The sequence below is a fragment of the Pungitius pungitius genome, chromosome 19 (assembly GCF_949316345.1).
Source record: "Pungitius pungitius chromosome 19, fPunPun2.1, whole genome shotgun sequence".
Lineage (NCBI taxonomy): Eukaryota > Metazoa > Chordata > Actinopteri > Perciformes > Gasterosteidae > Pungitius > Pungitius pungitius.
The window spans coordinates 8,411,456-8,438,157 of NC_084918.1; the positions used below are offsets into that span (position 1 = coordinate 8,411,456).

At 45.2% G+C, this 26,702-nt stretch overlaps 2 protein-coding genes across 5 annotated transcripts in view; one reads left to right on the forward strand and one right to left on the reverse strand.

Annotated features, from left to right (window-relative positions):
- Positions 1-3,383: 3,383 nt before the first annotated feature.
- skida1 (SKI/DACH domain containing 1) lies at positions 3,384-6,818 on the reverse strand. Its single transcript, XM_037456685.2, has one exon. The coding sequence runs from the start codon at positions 6,429-6,431 to the stop codon at positions 3,996-3,998; it is 2,436 nt and encodes an 811-aa protein (XP_037312582.2). The 5' UTR covers positions 6,432-6,818; the 3' UTR covers positions 3,384-3,995.
- Positions 6,819-15,335: 8,517 nt separating this feature from the next.
- Positions 15,336-26,702, forward strand: part of mllt10 (MLLT10 histone lysine methyltransferase DOT1L cofactor) — a 36,117-nt gene continuing 24,750 nt past the window's right edge. For 2 of the 4 annotated variants that reach the window (XM_037455678.2, XM_037455680.2), the window contains exons 1-6: positions 15,338-15,717; positions 18,698-18,777; positions 22,786-22,840; positions 24,884-24,993; positions 25,116-25,219; positions 25,434-25,527. In XM_037455678.2, the coding sequence (XP_037311575.2) occupies positions 15,549-15,717; positions 18,698-18,777; positions 22,786-22,840; positions 24,884-24,993; positions 25,116-25,219; positions 25,434-25,527 (612 nt within the window). In that variant the 5' untranslated portion in view covers positions 15,338-15,548. Of the gene's footprint in view, positions 15,718-18,697; positions 18,778-22,785; positions 22,841-24,883; positions 24,994-25,115; positions 25,220-25,433; positions 25,528-26,702 lie in introns of all 4 variants that reach the window. The other 2 variants (XM_037455679.2, XM_037455677.2) reach the window with 2 other exon arrangements.

The window sequence follows — 26,702 nt, forward strand, 5'->3', positions numbered from 1 at the left end:
ACATAGATTTGCTTATCAATATTTCACATCACAATATGATGAGTGAGTGACCTTTTCGGAAGGGGTGAGTGGCGGGCCAATACTGTACAGTTCAGAGATTGAACATAAAAAGGACCTGACAACTTCTATCTGTCTCCTTGTATTTGAAAGATCAATGCAAAGTGCTGAGCTCAGCGCTGGACGTGTCTGTCTGTCAGCATTATCCATACGTTTCCACAGATAGCATGTTAGCTCCAGTAAACTGTTGGGCCCTTTGTGAGGAAAACAAACAACAACAAACCAAAATAAACTGTGTTCGTGCTCGTCTTGTTCACGTATACTTAGTAATTAGAAGTTACAGTCTGCTGGTTCCCAAAATCCCACTGGAATTTACCCCTGAAACGCCTCGTCTCTGCTCCCAGAGTCGCCCCTCGAGGGATCCTGGGTCCAGCAGCAGCAGCGGAGTCGGGGTCAGACAGCATGCCGGCCCGAGATCCGCTTATGGGCGTCGGGTCCTTGGCCTGGATTTTATCCCCGAGTCCCATTAATCGGGGAAACATCGCGTCAAATCTCGCAGATGAACACGTGCCTATTTTAGTTGGAAGAAAAGTAATAATTGTGTTTTTCTCGACACATTGGCCATCTCTGTATATACACTTCATGCACAGGCATGCACGCTATTTTTGGATTAGCATAAATATACAGCCTCCCTGCAGGAGTTTAGGCCAGATATCGTATATTAAAGCGAGCAGACTTTGCACCGGACGCCTCGTACGCAGTGGTTGGAAATGGTGGATGCGTAAATGTCTGCGGTTTGCCTCCTGTTATTATTGCAGGCTGAGCAGGTCTACCACGTCTTCCGTCACACACACTCCAGGGAAGGGATTCCCCCACGTTAATAGTTCAACCAAAGGGAAGATACCCTCTGAGGTGTAGCTGTTTACCATAGTCATGATAGGTTCTTTTGTTAGTTGAAACTGCCCACAATGTGGATAAGCGCTTTGGGGGGCGGAAACAGTTTATCCTAAGGGCGAAATCCTTATCTGTGATTTAATTGGAGAATAGATAGGTCCAATTTCCCTAAATGCTTTTAGGCATTTATGAAATGAGTTGCAGAGTAAATGTGAAATTTGAGATTTAAATGGACATTTCAATGATGAAAAGCAGCTGTGTTCCTAAAATAAAAGTTAAAGAAAGGGGGACCCCTAAAACTAGTCCACATCAAATGATTACCCAACTCCAAAGAAAGAGAAATAGTCTGTTAATTACACTCAGTCGCGTTTAATGAATGCTCAATAATTAAAATAAAAAGGAAAGGGAAAGTGCTTCAGAAATCCACCGTTCAAGTTTCCATTTTGAGTGCAGTTTTTCTCTCTCTATATATATATGTATATATATTCACAACAAAAATCGATGTACGAGAAACCCCAGAAAAATTCACAAAAATAAATATTCAGTGACTTAAAATTGCATGTAAAAAAAACACCGCAGAAAAAGACCTCAAGTATTGTATCCAAAAAGTGAAGCAAATGAGCGAATGAGGAGGGCGAGGGGAGCGCAATCCTTCCATCGATGGCTTCACTGTCCGAGGGCTAGTGGTCTTACTGGCGGAAACAGGCCGTTACCCACCATCTCCGTCCCTTCAGCCGGGCATTGTGAGCTCCCGCGATAGCGTGGGCCGCGGCGTCACAGGGTGTGTATGTGTGTGTGTGTGGGGGGGGGGGGGGGGGGGAGCATTACCCTTCACTGCGGGCGCGGGCTATTCTGCCTCTTCCTCCGCCGAGCAGCCTATGCTTTTGACATGCGGATTAAAGGTTGAAAGCTTCGCCACCCCCCCCCTCCCTCTATCTATCGCCCCCTCTGTGCAACCCCCTCCGTTTTACTGCAAGCCTGCTCTACAGCTTGTGTCACGGCTGCAAAAACAAGTCGGTTTAACAGGCTCATAATATAAGTTCAAGTTTGAATGGTCGCTCCGGCCTCACAACTAACTATAAGGCCCACGGTGAGCTCGGAAGGGGCGTAGAGGGGGGGGGGGCTGCTTTAATCACAGGGCTAAAACACCTACCATATGTATCCGCACTGATTCAAGCAGAGTAAAACTCACATTTTCTTGTTTTTTCCCCCCTTCTCTATTTTTACAATCATATATTAAATAGTTTCTACAATCCTGTGAATGAATGCACCCTTTTCCGCTGGTGAGGGGGGGGGGGGGGTGACATCATTCACGGGCTTTGGGTTTGTTGTGACCTGGCTCGCCATAAGCTGGGCCTCTCTTTGTCGCAGACAGGGGGGGGAAAGCCTGCCAATTAGCAGAGCGCTTCCTGCGCTGCCATTAAAAAACGTCCACGCGTTTACTTAAAACACCTACGGGTAGGGACAGCGTCAATCTCTCAATTTTGCTCGTATTTAAGGGGGGGGGGACACACTGAGACGTCTGTTGCTGCATTTGGGGAGTAAATTGAGCAGCTCTGTGGGGTAAGGGGAGGGGGGTTGGGTTCTACATTCATAGAGCGGCCATATTCATTAAAGATAATGAGATGGCGATGTGCTTGACAAGAAAGCAACAGGAGAAGACAGTATTATGGGTGTCCAATATTATGAAACAATTGACGTGTTTCCTTCTTTTCCAGGTGAGATGGAGGTGACTACAACTAAGAAATCAGGACAGGGTACAATATCGGCTTGGGAAAAGCAAATTATTAAATAAATTATAGAAAAATCAGGAAGACCCATCATGGCACGTTTCGTTGTTTAAGCATCTCTCCGACATCATTTCATAGGCTGGGGTCAGAGAACCCTAAAGCTGAAAGGAGATCCCCAACAGTATCAATGTGCAACGCATTTCAGCCTCTCACGTGCTATGTCGCCTTGTTTCTAAGTAACCACAGCAGCGAGGTACCCCCCCCCCCCCTCCCCGGCCGCTCCCAACCGTGACTCTCCTGAATCCCATTCATCCACATACTTCTTGGACATAGTTATTATGTCTGTGTTGTCCTCTCTTTTTTTTCTTCCAAATACATGTTCGTGCTTTAAACGCAAATACAGACTGCCCCTGGCACAAATATGGTGCTCAGGAGAAATGGCTTGCCAAGTGGAATAGGAGAAGTAGGAGGGGAGGGGGGGGGGGCATGAATAGAGTCTGACGTGCTGTAAAGGTCTGAGCCTTATTCTTTTTTTTTTGATTGTCTGGACACTGTGTTGTGTATGGGCCTGCATCTGTGCACAGTCACACACATGTAAACCAGAAAATCCTCGGATGCAGTAAAAAAAAGAGAAGACTGAAAAAACAAACAAATCAAAAGCAGTCTAGGAAAGAAGAAAACAAACCCAAAACCACCAGGAATACGTCCCTGTAAACTAATGAAGGCTTAACTGTGTGCATGTAATAATAATAATAAAAAAAACAGCATTAAACCCATTTTTAATAATTCTCTGAAACTGATCTCTTGGACACACGAGGAAATAAAAACACAGCTTTGATATATACAATATACCAGATGGCACAGGATGGGAAATCCTGATTTTTCTTTACTTTTTGATTAGCCAAGTGAAAACTCTCTCCCAGTTACAGCTAGATTAAGAGCAGCCTCAGTACTTTTTTTTCCTCTTCCAGACAAAGCACAACCCGCTGAAACCCTGGGACCTTCAATCCAACAAGTCGAGAACAGATAAAATAGTCATGTTAACACATTAAACGAGAAACTATTACGTAGTGGGGGTCGATAGCTTATTCAAAACACTGTTTTTTTTGTTTTTAACATAAGCAAAAATCCACGAGCGGTGTCTCGTAGTCCAGTGGGCGTTTTTCGGAGGCTTCAAACGGGATCTTGTGTAAAAAAAACAACAACAAAACAAAGCGGATTGTAAACCCATTCACAAAAAAAGAATACAAATAATCGGCGATGAAGTTGCGAACTCTCATTAAGACTAAAGATGGGTTGGAGATGGTTACGATAGGGGCTTTTGTTTAATGTGTGTGTGTGTGAGTGTGTGTTTTTGCTTTTAAAAAAAACAGCTCAGTATTTCCGAGTCCTCTGAGCAAGTGGGGGAGGGAAAATCTGGCCGCCCGGCTGCCACCTCCACACGGGGTGGGACGGAGGGGGAGGCCCGGGGCCCCTAAGGAGCGAGTTCAGGGAGTAAGCGGGGCACAAATCCCCGTCGCTGCCGACGACCAGCGACGGCGGGGAAGGGAAATTTGCAATCAGGCTGAAAGGCGTTTTTACGGGCGACGCCGCGGCGCGTTTGCGTCTGCTCGGTAAATCTTTCGCGGGCACCTCCTCGCTGCTCGTGGGACGAGAACACGACGGAGAAGGAGACGGGGAAGAAGAGGACGAGGCGGAGGAAAAGGCAGCCTTGTCGACCGTTAGTTTCGATTGCGTCCGGGGAACTCGAGGTTTCTTATTCCCGTGCGCCCTGACCCTGTAGTTTTTGGTCCCGTGGGCCCCCTCCACGGTGCGCGGGTTGTCCTGCGCGCTCTTGTGCTCGTGGGTGATGGGGGCCACGCCGGGGCTTTTCTCGGTGGCTTTAATCCCGCTGTGGAAAAAGTCTCCGTGTTTCGCGGTGCTTTCCGTCCTATCCCCTTTACAGTTGACTACAGTGGCCTGGCTCTGGTATTCGTATTCATCACAGCTTTCCTCCACTTTAACTTTCACGTTGTGGAGGTTGAAGGGCGGTGTCCTGGCCACCCGGCCGCCGTTGTCTGAGCAGGGCACGGCGGTCAAACAAAGCTCCTCCGGCTCGGTCTTTATTTTTTTCAGCGGAGGGGACAGTTCGAGGCTGCTCGCCTCCCTTTTGTCGCCACACCCGGGGACCTTGGCGTCTTTTAACCGGTCCCACTGCACCCTCAGCGCCGGGTGGCGCTTGCCGGGACACACCGGTGTCCTGCAGGAAGGGTTAAACGCCTTATACCGGCTGGGGCCACGCGAAAAGGGGGCCAGCGCGTCCACGTGTTCAACCCGTTTTGGATCTGCCTCGAATGGCGTTTCCCGTTTGGACTCGGCGAAAAACCTCTCCCCCATGACGGACGAGGGGAATCTGGGTGGCTGTAAGGGTACAAAGTCCCGTGTAGGTTGGACGCGCCTGAACTCGCACTTCTGTACGCTGTCGCCGGTCTGCGATGCGGCTGCGTGGCCCGTAGTCCTGGGTGCTCGCCCTGGTTGATGCTGGTTGTTGTAGTGAAACGTCGGCTGCAAGACCAGCGGCGCCTTGCTAGCGTTGAGACCTTTGAGGACAGAACCGACCCTGGCCCGTCGGAACCGAATGCTCTGGACCGAAACGCGGCTGCACACGGAGCTCGAGTCGGACTGAGAGGAGCTCTCCTCCTCCTCCTCCTCCTCCTCGTCGTCCGTGCTGACCTCTGAACTCTCCGACTGCGTGTCATCGTCGTCCTCGCCCCCCTCGTCCTCCTCGGAGCTCACGGAGTTGCTGGTGCTGGAGAGGCCGGAGCCGAAGTCGGAGTCCGGGTACGCCCGGTCCGAGTAGGTGCTAGACTCGGTGTCGCTGCTGCAGCTTTCCGGGAATCCCGGCTGGTGGTGGTGATGGTGGTGGTGATGGTGGTGCTGGTGGTGATGGTGGTGGTGGGGTCTAGCGTCAAGGTACAAATCTGGACCGAGGTGGAAAGAAGCGAAAGAGGTCCCGTGACTTCCGGGTGATTTGGGTTGCAAAAGCAGCACCGGTGGGACGTGGTGGTGCGCGTGTCTGCCCCTGCTTCCCTCGCGCCTCCTCTTCCTTTTGGGAAGTAGGTCGATGGCTGAGCGCCTGGACTGAGCGGCGATGGCGGAATGACGCACGGCCGGCTGCCGGCTCAACGCGCTGCGGAAAATCGATTGCCTTTGGCTCAGAGTCACGCGGTTCCCTTCTATCTTCGCCGTTTCGTAGTTTTTAAAGTGTTTGTGACTGGACTTAGTCGCCGACCGGTACTCCTGTCCGGTGGGTTTGCTGTAAAATTGAGGTAGTTTGGAGTCGGCGAGGCGAGGCGTCAGCTCTCCCCTCCTGTCCGTTTGGCCGTGGAGCGTCAGAGTGTCCGAGACGCCGTGCAAACTAAACAAAACTTTTTCCTTCCACAGTTCGGCGTCAGCACCGAGGAGTCCCGGGGACGCGCTCTCATCTCCGGGGGGACACGCCGCTTTCGCTTTCCTTTTGTTGGACTTCAAAACCCGCTCCGTCTTGCAGGAGAAATACAGAGCCTCCACGTCCTCCCGCGATATCAGAGTGCACTTAGCCGCGTGGAAAGCTATAGAGTGTATTGCTTTGAGCTTCCGCAGCTCCTCCAGGTCACAGTGGTGCTTCTTCACCTTCAGGTGGTCCATGCGCTTGTGCACCGTGGTCCTAGGGATGTTCTTCAGCAGGTCGGTGAAAACCTGAGACAAAGCAAACATTTGCTTGCCTCTGATGAGCAGGTACCCCAATCTCACTCCTTGCATTTCCTCAAAGCCACACTCCAGGTCTCCCATGTTTATGTATCCGCTCCAATGTATCAATCCATGTAGTCACTCTCAGTGTGTTGAGGCTTTACCAGTAAATGGCACGGGCTCCAGAGTTTAAGGCACCCTGCTCATACCTTTAATCCGTCCACGCTGCATGCTGCTGCGTCAGGAACATGCAAACTTTGACATGCCGGACTTAAATGGAGCTGCCGGTGTCTAATAGGCTGACTGATCTGACAGCATCCATCCGTCGCCTCTTGCCCCAGTTCGGCATGGTGGAGGAATGCGACCCGATGCGTCCACCAAGCCGGGGCTGCTGCCGATGCTGCTGCTACCTGCCTCTGCCGGCTCCACTCCCCTCTGGTCGGCAGCAGGACGAGGGGTAGGTGTACACCACTGCCTCAGTCAGAGGGATAAAATAGCGAGAAGAGAGAGAGGGAGGGAGAGAGAGAGAGAGAGGGGAGGGAGGGAGAGTGAGTCGTTGGTAGGAGGGGAGGGAGATAGAGAGAGAGTCAGAGAGAAACAGAATAAGAGCTAAAATGCAGCTGCTATTCTGGCCGCTGGTTAAGCCACAAATAAAAACGACAGAGAGGGGAGGTGCGCCAGTCGGGAGACACCTTCATCAATTAATGCCGTCGGAGGCGACGCCCATTGGATGAAGCTGACAGGTGATGAAATAAAAATGGATATTCCATCCCCACCCTCTCACACACCCATACTGCCACAATAGTTTACATCCGCACACTCTCTCACACACACACTGCTGTTTAGGAGTAAATAATGCAGCTGACACGTCCACATTTCATAAATCCTAAAGAAAGTGCGAGCAAAACTCGAGCGGCGAAGTGTCACGATAAGAACAGGAATTCATTTATTGTGCCATTGGTCCCCATCAAAATGCACGCGGGCAATAGTCAATATGCAATCGATTGTGTGCTGATAAAATGACTTGACGCTTTCGGTATTTTAGGCATGTTGGTGTGTGTGTAAAGCAGCGGAGCTTAAACAAAGACATTTGTCTTTTACACTAGGAGAGCTGATTTTCCGCAGGGCTGCTCCCCTGACCAAGGCTCCACTCATCTGCTTTTGTTGGTTCTATCCTTCTGCCCATGTGATTTTCTTTCCCCTCGCTGGTAGACTGTGGACTTACTCATCCTTCATAGTTTATATATATATATATATATTCATTTGTATGACTAAAATGTCATCGACCTTGCCATCGTTCTTAATTCCCTTTTTTCTTTTACAACACGTGTGTGTGTGTGGGTGTGTGGGTGTGTGTGTGTGTGTGTTTGGAAACATGCTGTTAAGCAGGGTGTAGCAATGCTATCATATTGTATTTTGCGCGGGCAATTGTTACTAATTGATACAAAAATATACATTAGCGTAAAATAGCAGAAATCCTATTTATTATATTACTAATAACGTTGTTAGATTGTAGCCTATGTTAATCCCACTAAATCAACATCAACGTGATTGTAGACCGAAAAGTGCAGAGTCATCGTTGCTTTTCCCTCAATATTTTCTATGACAATGTAGGTTAATGCTGTAGCTAATAAACACTTCCATTTAGATCTCTGTTGATTTTCTTGTAACGGGACGTTGAAGCAACAATTAGCCTCCGATATCTATATATTATATACATATACAAATACGATTATATATAAGCATGTATAGGTCTGTTAGAACACAGGATATTGTGGTAATAATATCTGACCCACTATTTGATTTGGAACCAATGTGGGGTCGGAGTTGTATGTCACCCATACATCTCCGTATTTTCCCACTATACGCGCACATGCACATGCATATGCATATTGCATGCACGCACATACCACGCATACCCGCAGTTTTCACGGAACGTGCACAAGTGCACACGTACGGAGAAAAGACGCACACACACAGATGCGCAGAAAAGGCGCACAAAGACTAAAGCCACCACCCATAACGTTGTCCAAATAATTAACATAATGGCACTGCGTAGTATATTATACAGGCCGATTGTCAGAATTACCGGTTGGCCTTCAAAAGGGATGTTTGGACTGGCTATTGTGTTTGCCCCTAAGCCATATTTTTCTCAAATCTCCTCGCGCTATGTTCCGTCTTTTCTTATCTATAAAACACGTGAATCCCTTGTGGCCCGTTCCTCATGGGGCCATATATACTCAAGACTGAGCATGCTCATTTCCACAACGTTAAACCCATTTGCCAGTTCCCATAGAGCATTCCCTGTTTTCTGAATAACACATCTACGTTACCTTGGTGTTACATCAAACAGCTGGTTCTACACGCAGGCGTTGTTATTGTAGCTCCTCGTGAAACCTCTGAATGGGATTGGACCGCATACACTATATCCACCCAGTATCGGACCGACTCACGTGGTGGTCACGGACGAGGAAATGGAGTGTGTGTGACACAGATACAATCACATGTTACCTGCATCGTTTGAGTCATTTGAAATAACAGGGACTTATGTTTTTAAGGACACGTATTGGTATTTTCTTTACTTTTTAATCTGATGTAACAGAGGCATTGGTGGAACGTATTTGAGAAAAGGACAGATATGACTTTACGTTATATGAAAATAGCCTAGTAGTAGATAGTTGCGTTTATATAAACTGCAGGAAGCCTTTATGCACTTACTTGTGGTTAATTCTGGGTTCGGTTCACGGTTGCAGTTGAAACACATGAGAGATCATGCCCGTGTGTGCGCGCGCGCGCTTTCGTGCAGTGGATACATGTAATAAACGCTGCACATTCCCCTTACCAGCCAGTAAAACCCTATTAAAACTCCTAAAATCTCCATAGACCCTCACCTGCATTCTCGCGTTTCACATGCTGGTGGGGGAGGCCCATGACAGCATTCGTGCTCGGGGAGCACCGAGTATCGCGGATGCAGCAGAGCGAAGTGAGAGGAGGGGCAGCGTGTTGAGGGTCCGGATCCCAGTGGGATGGTGCCCCGGGTCCAGAAGGTGCAACAGACAGTCCAGGCTGGTTTCTGTCCCACGTCGCGTCCACCGCATGTCTTCCCCTTTTGGGTAACCTAGGCTTCTTTCTTGTTTAACCAAAATGCTTTAAAAAAAATATACATATATATATTTTTACCGGATCGTATGCAAATACTTTCTGTTGGATGTTGACGATTTGAAACAACGTAAACGAATCTACTGACCTAATATGGTTCACATTCTGACCCTTCAGGCGTGCTTGTGTATAGTTGCCCTAATACAATTAATGCATCCGTTATCACGAAATAATGCTACTGCACAGCAATTGAGGACGGTTGTTTGACATTTGTTGGGCTACTGCGACGTGGATCAATCACCAACATAACACATCCTTTTTAACACATATTTCCTCCGTGTCTGGCACGTCTCTATTGTTGAAACCTTACATGCTTAAACGTAAAACCTTTACTAAAAAACATGGAAAAAACTATAATAATAATTATTATTATTTCTATTTATTTTGTTATTTATATAATTATTAGAATATGGCACACTTTGACCAAATTGTTTATTTTTGATTGAACTAATTAGTTTAAAAAAAATACGGAATTTCTGTCTGTATCGGGATCAACTGCCAGTGAAGTCTCTCCCACACCGGTGCCACAGACGTAATACGTGCCCATGATGACGCCGTGGTTTTTAAATTGGAGCCATTAGTTCATCCCAAGTTCTGCATTGATGTTAAATAACCTAAAACAATAATATAATATTGCAATAAGTAAAATCACTTTGTGTGTGTATATATATAAATGTAAATTTCCATATATATATTTCCAAATGAGACCAAGGACGCTTTGTCGTGCAGATGCACTAGATGCCTCTCATGCGCCTGGATGTTGGTCGGGACTGGAGGGGAGGAGACGAGACCGAGTGGCCGAGAAAGAGACTTCAGGCACGGGGGAGGTTTCTTTCAGCAGCCCGAAACTTTGCATAGCAGGCTCGATCCACTTCTGCAAAGACTGGACGTGTTTTGAGGGGAGTAACAAAGGAGGGGAAGCTCTGAAAGTCACTTTAATTTGTAGGATTAGGGCATGGAGTAGAACCTATACGCACTGAGATCCTTTACATGAAAACGTATAGTTTAGTTCAGACCTCAATGGCGGTTGTTCACCTCGTGACTGCTGCTTTTGCAGCTTTATTTTTTTTAAACGTTCCAGCCGTTTAATGGAGGGGGGAGGCGCATTACGGCAAACACACTGCGGACACAAACACGCGCGCGCGTACATGATCAATGAACGCACGTGACCCGCATTTTTCAAAACTATATTTTTCACAGGGGTGGAATTGTTTTACAAACTCCGACGGCCGTGCAGGAACACGCGGAGTGACAAGCACCGTTTAGAGAGTATTTACATGCAACTGGACGAATCGTGATTCAGAATGAAACAGGCTCGCGAGAATATAAAGAAAGATTCACACAATGCATGCATTGGCAAAGCGGAAACCCTGTTAGTGGGACGAGGAAACGTGCAACCGGTTTATTTGGACGAATTTGTAACTTTTTATAAACTCCCAGGTCATAAAATCTTTTCTTTTTGTTTTTAAAGCGAACAGCCATCAAAGCGAAGGTGTCGCTCCTGCAGCTCCGAGTCATTTGTTGCGCGTCGAGTTTTTTATGGAGACACTTTGGTCAAGGAGGCGCAGGCACTTGTAGAGCATAGACCTTTTATGACACAAACCTATGGCCAAACAATGAATTCCTCTCCACCCCCGGGAGAAGGTGATTTTACATGCAATCCGAGCCTGAAGTGTGTGCGGACAGTGGTGGGGGGAGGGCTTCTCTTCACCTTTCACCCCGCCGTGTTGGAGCTGTTTGTGTGTGTGTGTGTGCGTGTGTGTGTTAGTTCCTGGGCCCCATGTGCTATACTCGCCGATCAGAGAAGGGACCCGGTTAAATACTGATGGGTCTGAATGCGGTTCTGACCGTGGTGTGAACGTTATGGCTCGGGAGTGTTGAGCTCAATTCTGCGGCTCGGGTCAATTCAGTGTTTGCAAACTTTCATTTCACACTTTCCCACACAGGGGATCCTGGCGGCGGAGGAGAAAGACCTCACGTTCCTGTTGGGATAGCTGATTTTCAGCGAACAGTTCCTACACATCAAAAAGATACGACGTGCTGAACATTTGTAAACACTTTGGATTTATGTGACACAGCTCATGGTCTGCAATAACCTTTACAACGTTGATTACATTTACCTAATACAATTGCAATAAACCTAAAGAAAGACATAGAGAATCAGCCCAGGAAATTGTACAAATACAACTTAATATAAAGCTTTGTCTATGCCCTGTAATTGCATGACAACATAAACTGGCTCTAACTTAATGTTTTAATGTGGTTGCTGCTTATGAACAATCTTAACAATCAATAAAACGTACTGTTAACGCGGCAGGGAGTTGAACTCACAATGTAGATATGAATTTAAGGCTGTTTGAATCCAGCCCACACAAAGGGCTGAAGAACTTGTGCGTTGCTTACTCGCTGCTTTGTCCATGAAACAATGCCTCTATTGTTTTAATTTAAATACGCTTCAAGAATAAGAGTAGGGTTGTATAGAAATAGATTGTGTAAAAAAGAGATAAAACATCTCACAGCTTATATTATATATATATATATATGAAAAATGTGACACCTTTTTTTTATTGTATGGGACAAAACCAGTTTACCACCTACATGACACACATGAACAGTCCTCCTTGACTTGAAAAGAAACATGTGGCATCAGTTTGAGAATCACTTCAAAATAAAAGTCCTAGCTGTCAATAGTCATTTGTTGAAGCTTATGAGTTAAGTCTGTGACAACATTCCTCACAGAGCTATAGTTTTCTGCAGAGTTCTGCAGCAACACACACACACACACACACACACACGGACACACACACACACACACACACACACACACGCAGAGGCAGAGAATGCAGTGCTGGTTCAGAACAAACTTTAGATTTTACTACTGGTTACATTTCTTACAAACATTCCTCCCTCTTGGGTCTCTCTGAGAATGTTTAAATATCTAAAAACCTTAAGTGTTTTAGAGATGCCGTAAGGAAGGCAAGCGGTAGCCATTAGACAAAATAAATAACAGGCAATTAAGTATGTTCAACATTTATTTATGTGCCATTATAAGCAGCTTACATAGAAGTTGGTAGGTTGTAGGTGCTGTTTGATGCATATAGTATATGCATGTACATTTTGCAAGGGAGACTGATCAAACCCTTCTGTCACAATTGTTTGGATATAGTTGATGAATAATACATTCGAGGATGTGGTTTCTAGGTTTTTTTTTTTTCTTTTTCCTTGTTCAGCTCAAACTTTACCACAAGTGAAATAAGCAGCCATACATTTGAAAATATACAACAATGTTTGAAAACCGTGGTATAAAACCTGCTCCAAAACTGCATGTTTCTTCAGTGGGTAAAATCTTTTATTTGACAAATGAATATGTTGAGAGGAGACAGAACAAGGGCTGTTGCAGAAATGCTTGTGCGGAATGGTTTAGATCTGCATCCAAGTACCAACTCAATGTACAGTATGAGCTTTTACAGATTACCTTCAACTATATAAACACTTGGAGTATATGAGGTCACAAATAGTTGTTGGAATCTGTGCCGCTGTCATTTGTCTCAGAGAAAAGCTCTTCTCTAATATCTCGAGCAACACTGCGTGGTTCATGTAGACTGACTTTATCAAGTGCAAGTTGTAAAAAAATAATTTGCCATTTTCAGTGTGTCAGTAGCTATACGGGCCCCTCCATAACCACTGCCCACTCCTCTCGCCTCCCTTTGTTCTCTCCAGCTCTAATAGGTTTTCCCCTGCCACACACAATTCACTTTTTTTCCCCCTCCTCTCCCCAAGCTCCCCATCCCTCCCACACCCCCTTTTAGTGCAGTGCCCAGTGTCGACTGGAGCATTTGAGCAATTTGAAATTAAAGCAAACAATGGGCAGGCACTCCCAGGGACCTCTCGCTCACCATATTACACGGAGGACGCTCGTGTGCTCTCGCGCATTATTGGCAAGTCATTACGTTTCTCTGGAAACCAAGAGCGGGAGCTTGCTCAGAGGAATCGGTGATGCAAGCAGCAGCTGAGTGCTTGGAATAGCATTCATGTGTATGTGTGTGTGTGTGTGTGTGTGTGCGCGTGTGTGTTCTGAAGCCTCCTTGGCAACAGAATGAGGATGCTGTCAAAACAAAACTGCATATTGACAAGTCTGATATGCATCCTGATATAGGATTCCCCAAACCCATTTAGTAATTTTTGAATGATAAAAGGGTATTCATTCTTAAAATGGGAAGCCATGGAAGTGGCTCTACGCTCACTCGCCCTATAAATATTCTTCCGGAAGTCTAAATCATGATGAAATTGCTCGTTGAAAGACAGATTATATTTCAGTTACTTGAAAAATGACCAAAGGCTGTTCATAGAGGTGTATATTATGATTGTCTTTTAATCAAAATTTCTTACAACCATTTGTTGTCAATGACTTTAAAGATGCTCTTTGTAAGATATTTATAAATGTTTTCTTTCATGAATCTGTTTCAATGCTGTATTAAATGACTTAAGCGAGAGGCAGGAATTATCAAGCCTCAAGCCCTTAAAATGTTATAAGGACGCAAGGCTTCTCACAGGAAAGGATACAGCAAAGCTCAAAAGGAGGAAATCCCATAGAGGGTAAACAGCTGTCCAGGAAAGTCACTGCTAAACCTCAAATATGTGAATTTGTTTAGTCCGCTTTAACCATCTAAACGGAGGCGTGTACACAATTTATCAAAGCCTCCACAAATACTTTCATTACATTCATGCAGTTTGTTTATTTATTTAGTCAATGAGATTGTCACACTAACCCTTGTTTATTTTCTCAAGAAATATTGAAATGAAAAATCTAATTCTCATTAAAATGCCATACTGGTCCAAAATGACAAAATAAATAATTGTAAATAGTAAAATAAGCTGTTTGTGCAACAACCGCTGCTGGGGCGTTTGATGAATGAAATCAACACACAATTGGTTAACCTTTCCATCTGATGTGCTTTTCATTTGCACGTCTGTAGTTTTCACAATACCCGCGTAGACGTAAGGTTGACACCCGATGCAGAAGCATGGAATAACTGTGTCTGGACGTGGAGCAACATCAACGAGGCAGTCACCAGGGTGTGTCGTTCCGTCAGCTTTCAGTGGCGGCCGGCGCGTGTCTGTGTGTTGGTAGTTTTGTCAGCTGTTAGTCAAAACAATCAGTCAGTAAATTGCAGCAATGCTCACTCTGCAATGCAGCTCCTACAGGCCGATTAAAAGTAGCGAGTCAGCAGTAATTCAATGGTAGTAACAAAGAGGCGATACATTTTTTATAGAAAGTGAGTTATATGCACCTTACACAGGGCAGCACTGTGTTCATGCTCACTGTCCTGAGGTGGCACAGATCATCCTTGAATCAATAACTATGTAAGGGTTAAAGGTCTCCAACACAGACAATTCCCAGACAGGACAACGTTGTGGTAGTGCCATGTCAATCCCAAAGAAGCCCTAATAAAAGGGTGAATGAAGAATACCCTGTGTTATGGCTTTATTTACTCTAAACAGATTTGTAATTTGACATATCAAAATAATGCAACAAATCAATGCAACTCCCATTTGAGCAAATATGCAAAATAATCAAACGTGATTGTCACGCTAAAATTAAACATGACAACATCGGTCAACATTAACTTTCGTGCCTTTAACATTCGACTTTTTAAGTTCTGTATCAAGTTATCACGTCTTCGCCTACCTCCATGTTGCGACATGTTGGCAGTGAAGACGGTTGAGTGAAGACTCTTTGCAACAAAACTTTCAAACCGACTATCTTACTTCCTGCCAGAGAGCACGCACACACACGGCCCCAGCGTCATTACGCATTTCCGGTTCTCTTCGAAGAGTAACCCCCCCCCCCCTCTTCTGCTTAACGTCGCGCCGTGGAGTGGATGTTTTGGTGAAAAAATACGGTGTCGAAAAGGGGACGTAAATACCTTCAAAACATGACATTTCGACCGAGCGGGACCTAAAGCGGCTGAGCGCGTGGGGGAGCAGAGGATCCACGGCGAAGGTTTCGGTTTACTTTTTTTTGCCTCGTATCCCTCCGCATGTCCGCTTTCTTCGTAGATGGTCTCCAGCGAGCGTTGTCTGGCGGCGGACGACAAGTTGCCAAGGAAGAAGAATAATATGAAGGAGATGATCGGCGGTTGCTGTGTTTGCTCTGATGAGAGAGGCTGGGCCGAAAACCCGCTGGTGTACTGCGACGGACACGGCTGCAACGTGGCCGTGCATCAAGGTAAGCGGTAAGCTCCGCGAGACGCGGCTAAGAAGCTAGCTGGTTAGCTCGCATGCTAGCTAGCGTAGTGTTGTTCGCAAGGTTACGAGGCGCTCCGTGCGCGAGCCTCCTCCGCCTGCCCTTCGACCAAGGCCGGGGAATGAGGTCAGGCTCCACCTGTTTAGCCCGGTTACCACTACACCCCCCCCCCTCGACTCGTTGCGTATTTTGTCCATGTTCAAAAAATATATATGCGTAAACTTCGCGGGAAAGCTCGAGTGGCTTTTTGTGGAGAGTTGACTCGACCGATTAACAGAACGAACCGCACGCAGCGTGGAGAGACGCCGACTCGACCGCTTCCTTAATCTGCAGCGCAGGACTTTGGTAAACAGTTCACGCCACTAGACGACGAGCTGCAAAGCGTCTGGTGTTGTTGCAGCGATGCGGAGCGCAGACGCGGCTATCCCGAAATGACTCAAGACGATGACGTCTACTGTTTACGAACTTAACAGCTGGCCATGTGTCAGTCTGCCAACGCAGGGGGATACGGGGAACTATTTGAAGCGTCAGCGGTTCTGAACCGTGACGCATCTCGATGCATTCGCACTTGAAACACACGTGTTTGTTTTGTAGCAATGTGTTTGACATACACAGTAGTTCTAACAGGGTGGTGTCTGTTATTTAGCTGTTGCCTATTTTGCCCAGTCAGATGTAGTCCAATGTTGTTATTTGACCCAGGTTAGATAAGAATAGGTTTTTCTTTGCTGGTTTCACGCAGGGGTGGAATAAGTACTTATTTGACAAAAAGCACCCATTGTGCAAAACTTGATATAATTCAATATATATATACATCAATTAGGAATGGAAACAATCACAAATTCCAGATTTGTTATGAAGGACCAGGGTTTGTGTCGTCACCCATCGTTTTGGTAGACATTTGGCTTTTAATCCTTGTGTTTGAAATTTTGTTTACTGCCATCTTGGTTTTGTTCCTTGAAAATACACAGGGATAAAGAGTCCAAAACCCAGACCACTGCCACACAAGACAATGCAGTGGTAGTGTGCCGTCAATCACAAGGAAAGCAAACCCTTTTTTACTGTTCAGGTTACTCTAAATAGATTTATATTTCACTAAATAAGCATTATGTTGTATTGAATACTTTAAACTAGTAATTAGAACGGCAAACCCATGTTTTCACTGTTTACTGGGTTAATGAATGCTCCTTCCACATGGCCCTGTAGCCCACAGGAAGCTCTCCATTTGTTTATTCAAAGTTCGTTGATATTGCACCAACTTCGGAAGTACATTTCCTGGAGTCTCCAGCCATAGAAAGAATGAAGTAGATCAAGTGAATAATTCTCTAGATATGGGAAAGATGACCACCCGCATAAGCCTTATAGATGAATGATCTGGCTACAGCCAAATGACACCAGTATTTGCAATGGTCCCTCAGACACCATCCACACATGTCTATCAAATGTGGTTGCAATTGTACAACCCCTTCAGGAGATATTTAAACATGTATTTTGTAATATAAGTCTATGCCACAGTGTTTGAGCCGTGATGCTCCAACCTTGTTGTCACAGTAGAAGCAATGAAACTAACTGGGGCACATTTCCAACGGGCAATGTATAGTAGTTGCGAATATAAAAAGGCATATATGGATAGTTTCTTATGGCCACTGTGACTCAATGATAGAGTGAGTCATCTTTAATTTAAGGACCGGCTCCGGCCCGCACTCTGGATGGGTCCTTGGGCAAGCGTACATCACCGCCAAAATTGCTCCTGAATGCTGTGCACTTGCTGTACAAATGGTTAAATGTATGGTCAACATTCCTTTTTGTGTAAATCCCATGATATTATTATATTATTAAATCCTCAATTATTTAAAAAAGTCATAGCTCCGGTCTTTTAGGTCTCTTGTAAAGCATTTTCATACCTGATGTTCCATTGGTTAGTATGAATACAGATACAAATTGTACATTTTAAAGTTATTGGATAGGCCAGCCATACTTGTTTGAAAAAATAGCAGTGCATGCAGAATATCCTGTCCAACGGGTACTTGTTTTATCTGATATCTAGTTTCTTCATTCAGCGTAACGTTGGGCTGTTTGGTTCATAGAAACCTGGATTCTAGCGGTTTACTCTGTTGGATTACAGACTCTGGTCCAATCTGGAAATGTGTATGTAGGTTATTTAGGGTAGTGCTATTTAGGTATTTAGTTCAGCACCACCGGTACCGCAACTTTACATCTGAGTAGTGTTAGGCATCAATGAAATAGTTATACCTCAAGGTGTGGTTTTTACGTTTCAGTTTGCTAACGCGTTGTCCGAGTATTGATATTTGACAAGAACCTATGGCCGTAAACACACATCAGTCCTCTCCAACCCTGTTCATGCAGGGAGTAAGAAAAGTAAATGTCACATTTTGAGTATTTAGTGTTGTTTGATCTAGAATATAGCGGTCAACCTACCTTTTGACTTTTTTTAATAGAATTGCGTGGAGGAGGTTGAGTTGAATCTGAATGCGGCCACCTTCTTGAACCTGGTGTAGCGCGCGCCGCAACATTAACGCGAGGATGAGCCATTTATCATGGATGCCTGTACGCGCGCTGACGTTACCAATGCATCAGCGCTGCGCCCGCCTCTGTACCCTGGGGGCTTTTGAGGTTTTGTAGTGCAGACGAACCATGTCAGCTGTCAGTAGAGTTTGATGTAGTAACTGCAGTGTGTTCACTATTCTGTCACTTTAAAACGCTCCTCAGTTCTGCGTTCAAAACAGTTTAGTCAAGTTTTTCAAGTCTGGCACTTGGGGAAGAAAAAAAAAAGATTTGTTGCGTAAGATCCTTTGATATCCTAAAGATTTGATCAAATGCAGTCTGGTGTGGTTTCGTTTCGTTATCGCTCTGTTCAAATGTCTTCTGTGGTGTGAGTTGTAGCCTTTTGTTAAGGGTTGTGATGACTAAATCAAACGCACCTCTCCCCTCCGTTTCTCCTCAGCCTGCTACGGCATCGTGCAGGTGCCCACTGGTCCCTGGTTCTGCAGAAAGTGTGAATCTCAGGAGAGAGCGGCCCGTGTGGTGAGTCCCACAATCTATCCATTCATCATTCATGAGTGAACTCCTGGAATAACAGGGCGGTCCGGCAAAGGTGGTGGACTTTGTAAGTCATTGTAAATGTGCCAGGGACAATAGGTTGGGTCTTGGATTATATAGAGTGATGCTCCTAAAATAACAAGATGCATGTTAAATGCAAATTATATCATAGTGGAGAGTCAATGTTGTTTTGACTATGGCTGATTCGGGGTCTGATATGATACTCACAATCTGTTTCTACCGTTTTGTTTGGCATAGTTACAGTTCACTGTTGGAAAATCCCATGTCATGTTTTTTAAATATAATTTCAATGGACTGCTCAGTAAATGAAAATCCATTTCTCTACAAATATGAATGTAAATGAATAGCATAGTGTTCGGGGGACAGTTTTGTGTGTGTTTATATGACAGACCAATTTATTAATATTTGATTATGCAACAAACTCAAGTTATGCTGAGGATAAGTGGTTGGTGAGAGACATTGGCGTACTGCCCAGCCTCTCAGTCCGTTTGCAACCACAGCGTAGCAGTTCAGATGTGTTGGAGGCCGTCAGTTACACGCAACAAAATAAGCTATATTTGTATGAGGTAAACAATGCCACAACATTTCTTCTGATTGGTGCACATAGAGCTGTCCTCATCCAAATCCATCCTTAGACTACATCCATGCTAATGTGTTTTTGTGTCGAAAGGTATATCTTTCGCTGTGTTTATGCCTGACGCCCCGTTGGTCTAATAAGTGGAAAGCTTTTGTGGAAAAGCAGATACAGGGACCATTTTTTCACCACGATGATGGAGACCCCCGTGTGTTTGCTGCATGTTGGGGTTTCAGCAGTCACAACTTGTCCGTCGCCGATATTTCACGCCGCTGGAGGAAAACAAACCTACGCCTTGATTACCAATCGACTGCCAGTGGTTCATTTGACTCGAAGAATCGATTACAGGCACTGCTGAGACTGTTGTCTACACCAGCAGCTTGGACACACGCCGGCACCACCAGCGCTGTGGGGTGGACATTTAGTCATGGTTTGTGGCTTTGAGGAGGGCAATCAACACGAAACTGAGGACTTTCCTTATTTTATCAATGTTTAATTTGTTCTGTAAAAACTGAAATTTACAAAGAAACTGAAACCCCCTCCAAAAGTAAGCATGACTGTTCTCCAAAAAAAAACATTGCATAGACCAAGTACTTGAAGGGAGTTTCTGAAGTGCAGACATTTTATTATCATAATTTGGTATTGGGCACATGGAACCACCGTTCCCTCCTGATGTATAGTGCACTATTGCCAAAAGAAATCTCTTCGCTTTTGAAGGTAATGTTTTCAGATTTCTACTTTGTTCCAGAGAACATTTCCAACTAAAGAAAGAAAAGAGCAGGGGACCTAAGAATGAATCGTATTGTATTCAAATATTGGCACTGTTTAACTTGGGACTTAAGCCGTTTCATCGTATGCCCGTGCAGCCTGGCAGGAGCTGCGTTGCGCAGTGATGTAACCGAAATGCATCCTGCCGCAGGTACACACTGAGCTGCCTCTTTCTGCGGAGCACCTGCCCTTTGACCTTAGCCCGCCACTCAGCCCGCATCTGTTCTCTGCTCCAGTTACCGTCATATTTCACCAAATTACATTTTTTAAAATCCGGATTGAAAAGCTTTATAAAAGATTATATTTGAATACTGTTCTAATTTGTGCGTGTGCTGCATTTTGTGGCGAACATTAAGCAATCTAGTCTCTGCCTTAGTGGCACGTGACAGTGTAACCGGCCCCGCTGACCCGCCTCCCACAGACCTGCCTTTGGCAAAAGAGTTTCCACATTTGCCCCAAACGGGGGTGGCTTACTGAGTTTCAACTTAATATGACCTCGGCAGACTTTTAAGGACCTGTCGAGATTACGTCGGGACAAGATTTACTCTCGTAGCTGTTGATACAGGTGCTGGGAATGATCCGCTGGCTCGCTGTAGTTATGTGTGCGCGCGGGGCAATATCTCCCTTTCTCAAATGTAGCGGCGGAACAAGTTTTCCCTCCTACACAATGGAAAGCAATCCATTCACATTTAATGGCATCCAAAAAAATTAGTTTAGGGGAGAAAAAAAAAGAGTCCGCAACCAGATACCTTAATTGCATGTGTTTGCTTTTTCACAAAGAAGAACGCTATGTGCAAAGTTAGCATTTAACAGAACTGGATTTTTAATCAGTTACCTTCATAAAAATGACAAATGCATGTTGGCATCTTGAATTTCACACTGTTTTACTAATTAAGTAGATATTAGAAAATATTGACGCCTGTAGCATTCAAATGCTTTTCTTTCAAGTTTAAGAAATGAATGAGTTGCCTTTGTTGATTTTCATAGTATCATGTTCCGGCAAATGATACATTTTGAGTGAATACAAAGAAATGCCACACACTTTCAGAAAGATGGATCATACCACGGCAATGTGAAACGGAAGCGCCTACACTTTCGTTTTTGAGAGGTGTGACTTTAAACGCACAAAAGTGATTTTCTTCCATTTCTACCACAAACAATTAGAGACCTGAAAGCTATGGAATGCCGTTTTAGTCAAAATTAAATAAATGACCAAATACACGGTAATGCATAATGACACTGCATTTCATGATAAATAAATGAATAAATACACGGTAATGCATAATGACACTGCATTTCATAATAAATAAATGAATAAATACACGGTAATGCATAATGACACGGTACTCGGTAATGCATAATGACACGGTACTCGGTAATGCATAATGACACGTTACTCGGTAATGCATAATGACACTGCATTTCATTTCACGTTCTTATATGCAAATCAGGGGGCGTGGCTATCTATCACATTCAGAACAGACGACAGAGCCGTGTGCCGTCGACACCGCTAGCGAACGCGGAAGCACCCCCCCCCCCCCCCCCCTAGCATGCTAGCATTAGCGGATCAAATCGATCAACATGGGTTATCTGCAGATACTATTTTGACACATATTGAGGGTTTTTTGGAAATACTAGGGCTTGCGGTTCCCACTTCGGCAGCTCTAGACTGCGGTCAACTCAGGCGACACTCGGATATCCGTGGTCAACTCAGCCGACACTTGAATTTTAGTGCACGTTTATGCTGACATTTACGGTATTGAGCAAGTAACCGGACCAAACTTTGAGAAATTGTACCGTAAATGTCAGCATAAACGTGCACTAAAATTCAAGTGTCGGCTGAGTTGACCACGGATATCCGAGTGTCGCCTGAGTTGACCGCAGTCTAGAGCTGCCGAAGTGGGAACCGCAAGCCCTAGTATTTCCAAAAAACCCTCAATATGTGTCAAAATAGTATCTGCAGATAACCCATGTTGATCGATTTGATCCGCTAATGCTAGCATGCTAGGGGGGGGGGGGGGGTGCTTCCGCGTTCGCTAGCGGTGTCGACGGCACACGGCTCTGTCGTCTGTTCTGAATGTGATAGATAGCCACGCCCCCTGATTTGCATATAAGAACGTGAAATGAAATGCAGTGTCATTATGCATTACCGAGTACCGTGTCATTATGCATTACCGAGTACCGTGTCATTATGCATTACCGTGTATTTATTCATTTATTTATTATGAAATGCAGTGTCATTATGCATTACCGTGTATTTATTCATTTATTTATCATGAAATGCAGTGTCATTATGCATTACCGTGTATTTGGTCATTTATTTAATTTTGACTAAAACGGCATTCCATAGAAAGCCACAGCAGCTAATGCGTGAGTTGAGGAACAGTTGAGTTGTCGATCTCAGCGGCAGCAGAACTAATTACACTGTGACTGTTGTTGTTGATACAAACGCGGACACATGCACACCTGAGGTGGCGGATAGCGGGGCTTTCTCGCCGTGGGGTTTCTGGCCTTGTGCCAGGAGTCGCGCCGCTTGCCACTTTCTCACCGAGCGACATATTTGTCATACTTGTGTGCTCACCTCCCCTCGAGTAGATGAGGCTGATCTGGTGTTTGTTCTTCACCCACAGAGATGTGAGCTGTGTCCCCACAAAGATGGAGCCCTGAAGAGGACAGACAACGGAGGTAGAGCCCCTCCCAGCTACTCACACACACACACACACACACGCAAAAACACACAAACACAACTGTGGTGAGCCTCTTGTGTATTTTAGGATTTTTTTCATTAATTGCATGTCCCCAGCAAGTTTAAGGGGTGTGAGCGTGAGAGTTATGTTGCTGTTTGTTGTGTGTGTGTGTGTGTGTGTGTAGCCTCTTTCTGCTGTCCTCACCAGTCCATGTTTTGTGTGTGTGTGTGTTTATGAGGGGGCGGACCAGGATGGGTATAGTGCATCGCCTGTGAGGAGTCTCCTCTGTGGGTTCATTGAGAGGTCAGCCTGGTTGAGACTATAAATAGTGTGTGCGTGCGTGTGTGTGTGCGTGTGTGTGTGTGCGCGCGTGTGTGTGTCTGAGACAGTCAGTCGCAGAGAGAGGCACAGCTGTGGGATTGTGTCCAGGCCTGCAGGGAGGCATCAAGACAACACTAACACACACAGTTTTACTACTTTCTCTTTTATTTTACCCTCCCCATGACCCCGCTCCCCCTCTCTTTTTCCTCTCGCCATCTCTCTCCCCATATCGTTCGTTCTTCTGCTCTTGTCACTTCCTCTTTACTTGTTGATTGGTGTGGTGAGCTGCTTTATCGCTGTCCCACCTGAAATAACAGCAGAGTAAAGGGATTGGTCTAGAACGGGTGTTGGATCTGGCATGCTAACCAAAGAAAAGGGAGACAGAAGTTAAGTTTACAGCTGCCTACATTTTATTCAGTTGCATATACCCAATTATTACTGGTGCCTTCTTTATAGTATGGGTTTAACACACAGAGCTAGATGATGTTCCACACTTATAGTTTTCAAACGTTATCTCACATTGGTGTATTTAAGGGGGTATTAATAGATACAAGTGCACTTCAAAATCTGCATCTAGTTTGCTTCATAGAAGTCACGGCAAAGTAATATTTTAGATGTGGCAAATTGGAGCTGAATTCTGTTATTTTGACTACACACGCATTTGGCTTCATTTACAGAGAAGCCTCTGAAGTTAAACAGGTTTTATTCAAATCATAAAGCACTTTGTCATCTACAAATTGAAGCCCATTGTCTCCCCACATTGGACTTGGATAACCTGTGGCTGTGAGGGATGTTTGTGAAGGGCTGCTTTGATGGGTTTTTAGGGGCGAACACTCCGAATGCCTCGCTTGAGGAGGAAGGCTGGGCCGCTTTTATAGTTCTGTTTTATAGGCCTCTTCGAGATTCTTGGAGGGACTTCAAAACAACAACACCCCCCCACCCCCAATTTCACACCCGCTGCCTCCCTCTCTGTCCTGCCCTGTGCCCTCGTACCTCTGCCCCGGTCACCGGGTCAAAGGCAGGTCGGGGGTTCAACTGTAAGTTTAAGCCTGTTTTTCTTTCCGCCATGGGGGAAAAACAGACACCTCCAGTTTGCCCCCCCCCCCCTCCATCTGACCTCCCGCTGACCGCCTTCTGCTCCTCCTCAGCTTCTGCCCCTCCACCCTTGCCCTACTGTCGTTCTACCGCCCTCAGTTTGTCCTCACTGACATGCATGTGTGTACGTGTGTGTGTGTGTGTGTTCATTAAACTGCCACTTGGGTAGATTAGCTACCAAGCTGTAAATTGAAACATTTAAGATTCAACATCTCAAAGTTGAACCTGCTTTAATTGGAGTTTTTTTAATTTTCATTCATTTCTTTAATGCAAATCTTACCCAAACTGCAATTTTCAAGTCAAATGGTGCAATGGATGGTACCGATTTTAGTTGAACACTGTGCAGATAGGAGATGGATGACATGGTGCGTTATGTAATGCAAGAGGTTGGGGGAGATGGGCCCATCATCATCATTGTCATCATTATTATCGGTCTTGACGGGGTTGTTTTTGTTTCAACCTCACAGTTTAAAAGGCAGCGTTCCCACCAGCAGAAATATACCGAACCAAAACCCTCAACTTGGGCCTCGAGTTATGACCCTGCAACACTTTCATTCACATCCAAGGTATTCTCAGGTGTCTTCATAGGAAGTAAAGTCTGACATGCTTCTGGTTGTCTCTGCAGGCTGGGCCCATGTAGTCTGTGCCCTTTATATACCCGAAGTGGAATTCGCTAATGTGTCGACGATGGAGCCCATAGTACTCCAGTCCGTGCCGCATGACCGCTACAACAAGGTAGGAATGGATGGATCCATGCGTCCAAACATGTCACTCAATTGCAAATACAGTAAAGTGTGAGGGAGACTGTTGTTCAGATCAAATCTCTTCTCTCATTTTGTGTGTGTGCGTGTGTGTAGACGTGTTACATCTGTGAGGACCAGGGCAGAGAGAGTAAGGCGGCCAGTGGAGCCTGTATGACCTGCAACAAACATGGCTGCCGGCAGGCCTTCCATGTCACATGGTGAGACCCATTCACGGCACATTAAACTCCCTGAACAAAGAAGGAGATTGTCCCTTCAGTTCTTCACTCACGCTCAAGGACCAACTTGGAATATTTGACGTACTGTTGAGTAAAAACCACGTGTGTTGATTGGGATTCTCATTGTGTCACAATGTTTCACGTGTTTCTTTTCTTCTTTTTTTAAAAATTTGCTTCACACAACTCTCTGACCCAGTGCCCAGTTTGCGGGGTTGCTGTGTGAAGAACAAGGATCAGACGCAGACAATGTCAAGTACTGTGGATATTGCAAGTACCACCACAGCAAATTGGTGAGTGTACTTATGTTTTTCTACAGATAGCAATGTGTCTTTGAAACTCAACTTCACTAAACAACATCATTTTTCTCAACGCATATCTTTGTGATGTTTCTCTGTATAAATATTGATTGTGCTGCATAAATATATACATGACAGTAAAAACTGACCTTTGGTCCCTGTTTTATATTGTTTTAAGCATAAACCACCCTGACTTGTGTATTGCCATCTGGTGTTTGTTGCATGCGACTGTATATTTCCTCAAGGCTTCCTGTCTTGTACCCATGTGAATGAGCATTTATGTGTTTTCTTTGTAGACACACATCGGTTTACCTGTATCACAGAATCAGGGTCACCTCCCTTAGCCCCTCCCATCCACGTCCTCCTTCTTGTACTACCGCTCTCCTCTTTTGTCCTTTCCTCTGTTGACTGGGTGTCTCTTTACCGCTCAGACATCTCCCTCCTTCAGTCGGCTTCCGGTTTATGTCGGCCTCCTCTCCCTCCCTCTATCTTTGTCATACATCTGCTTCCTCTTTCTCTGGACCAATAAATCCATTTCTACTCTTATTCCTCCTCCCTTCCTGATGCCTGTCATTCCTCTGTTTCTCGTTGTGTGAGTTTACAGGTGCTGCTTTAGGTCCTTTCAGTGCAGTTTTCATGTGCGTCGTATGTGTGACGTACTTGGCAATAAACTGTTTCTGAGTCTTAGAGCCATCTACATTATATTGGAACACCTAGGGCTGTAGTTGTGTACAGCCTCAGAGGGCTTCTTCGGCTTGACTGCACATGTGCAAAACTTTATTTTGTCTGCACTTTTCTTTTTTACAAAGAATTCACATTTGATCCTAATTGGCAGCGTGCTGGTTTCTTGTCCATGATTGCTACCTTATCTTTTGTAGTCTGACTATGCGACCAGCATAATATAAACCTGATAGGCGGATAGCCGGCCCTTTGTCGAGAAGAATTCAATCAGATAAGAGAAGAATGAAAAGGACGGGCATATCGACACACAAATGCAGAAGGAACATATTCAGCTGTCTTGTTGTCTTCGTGATTTTGTTCCACTTCTCAGTTAACAACTTTTTGGAAGTGTGTGCATGTCGGCATATGCATGCACACCCAGTGCAACAGCTGCTGTAGGGACTCAAATATGGAAAAAAAAGCAGAAGCGGGAATTCACTATTATCATA

Excerpts from the sequence above, each read along its gene's own strand:
- skida1 (XM_037456685.2), bottom strand. The coding sequence starts at position 6,431 with ATGGGAGACCTGGAGTGTGGCTTTGAGGAAATGCAAGGAGTGAGATTG.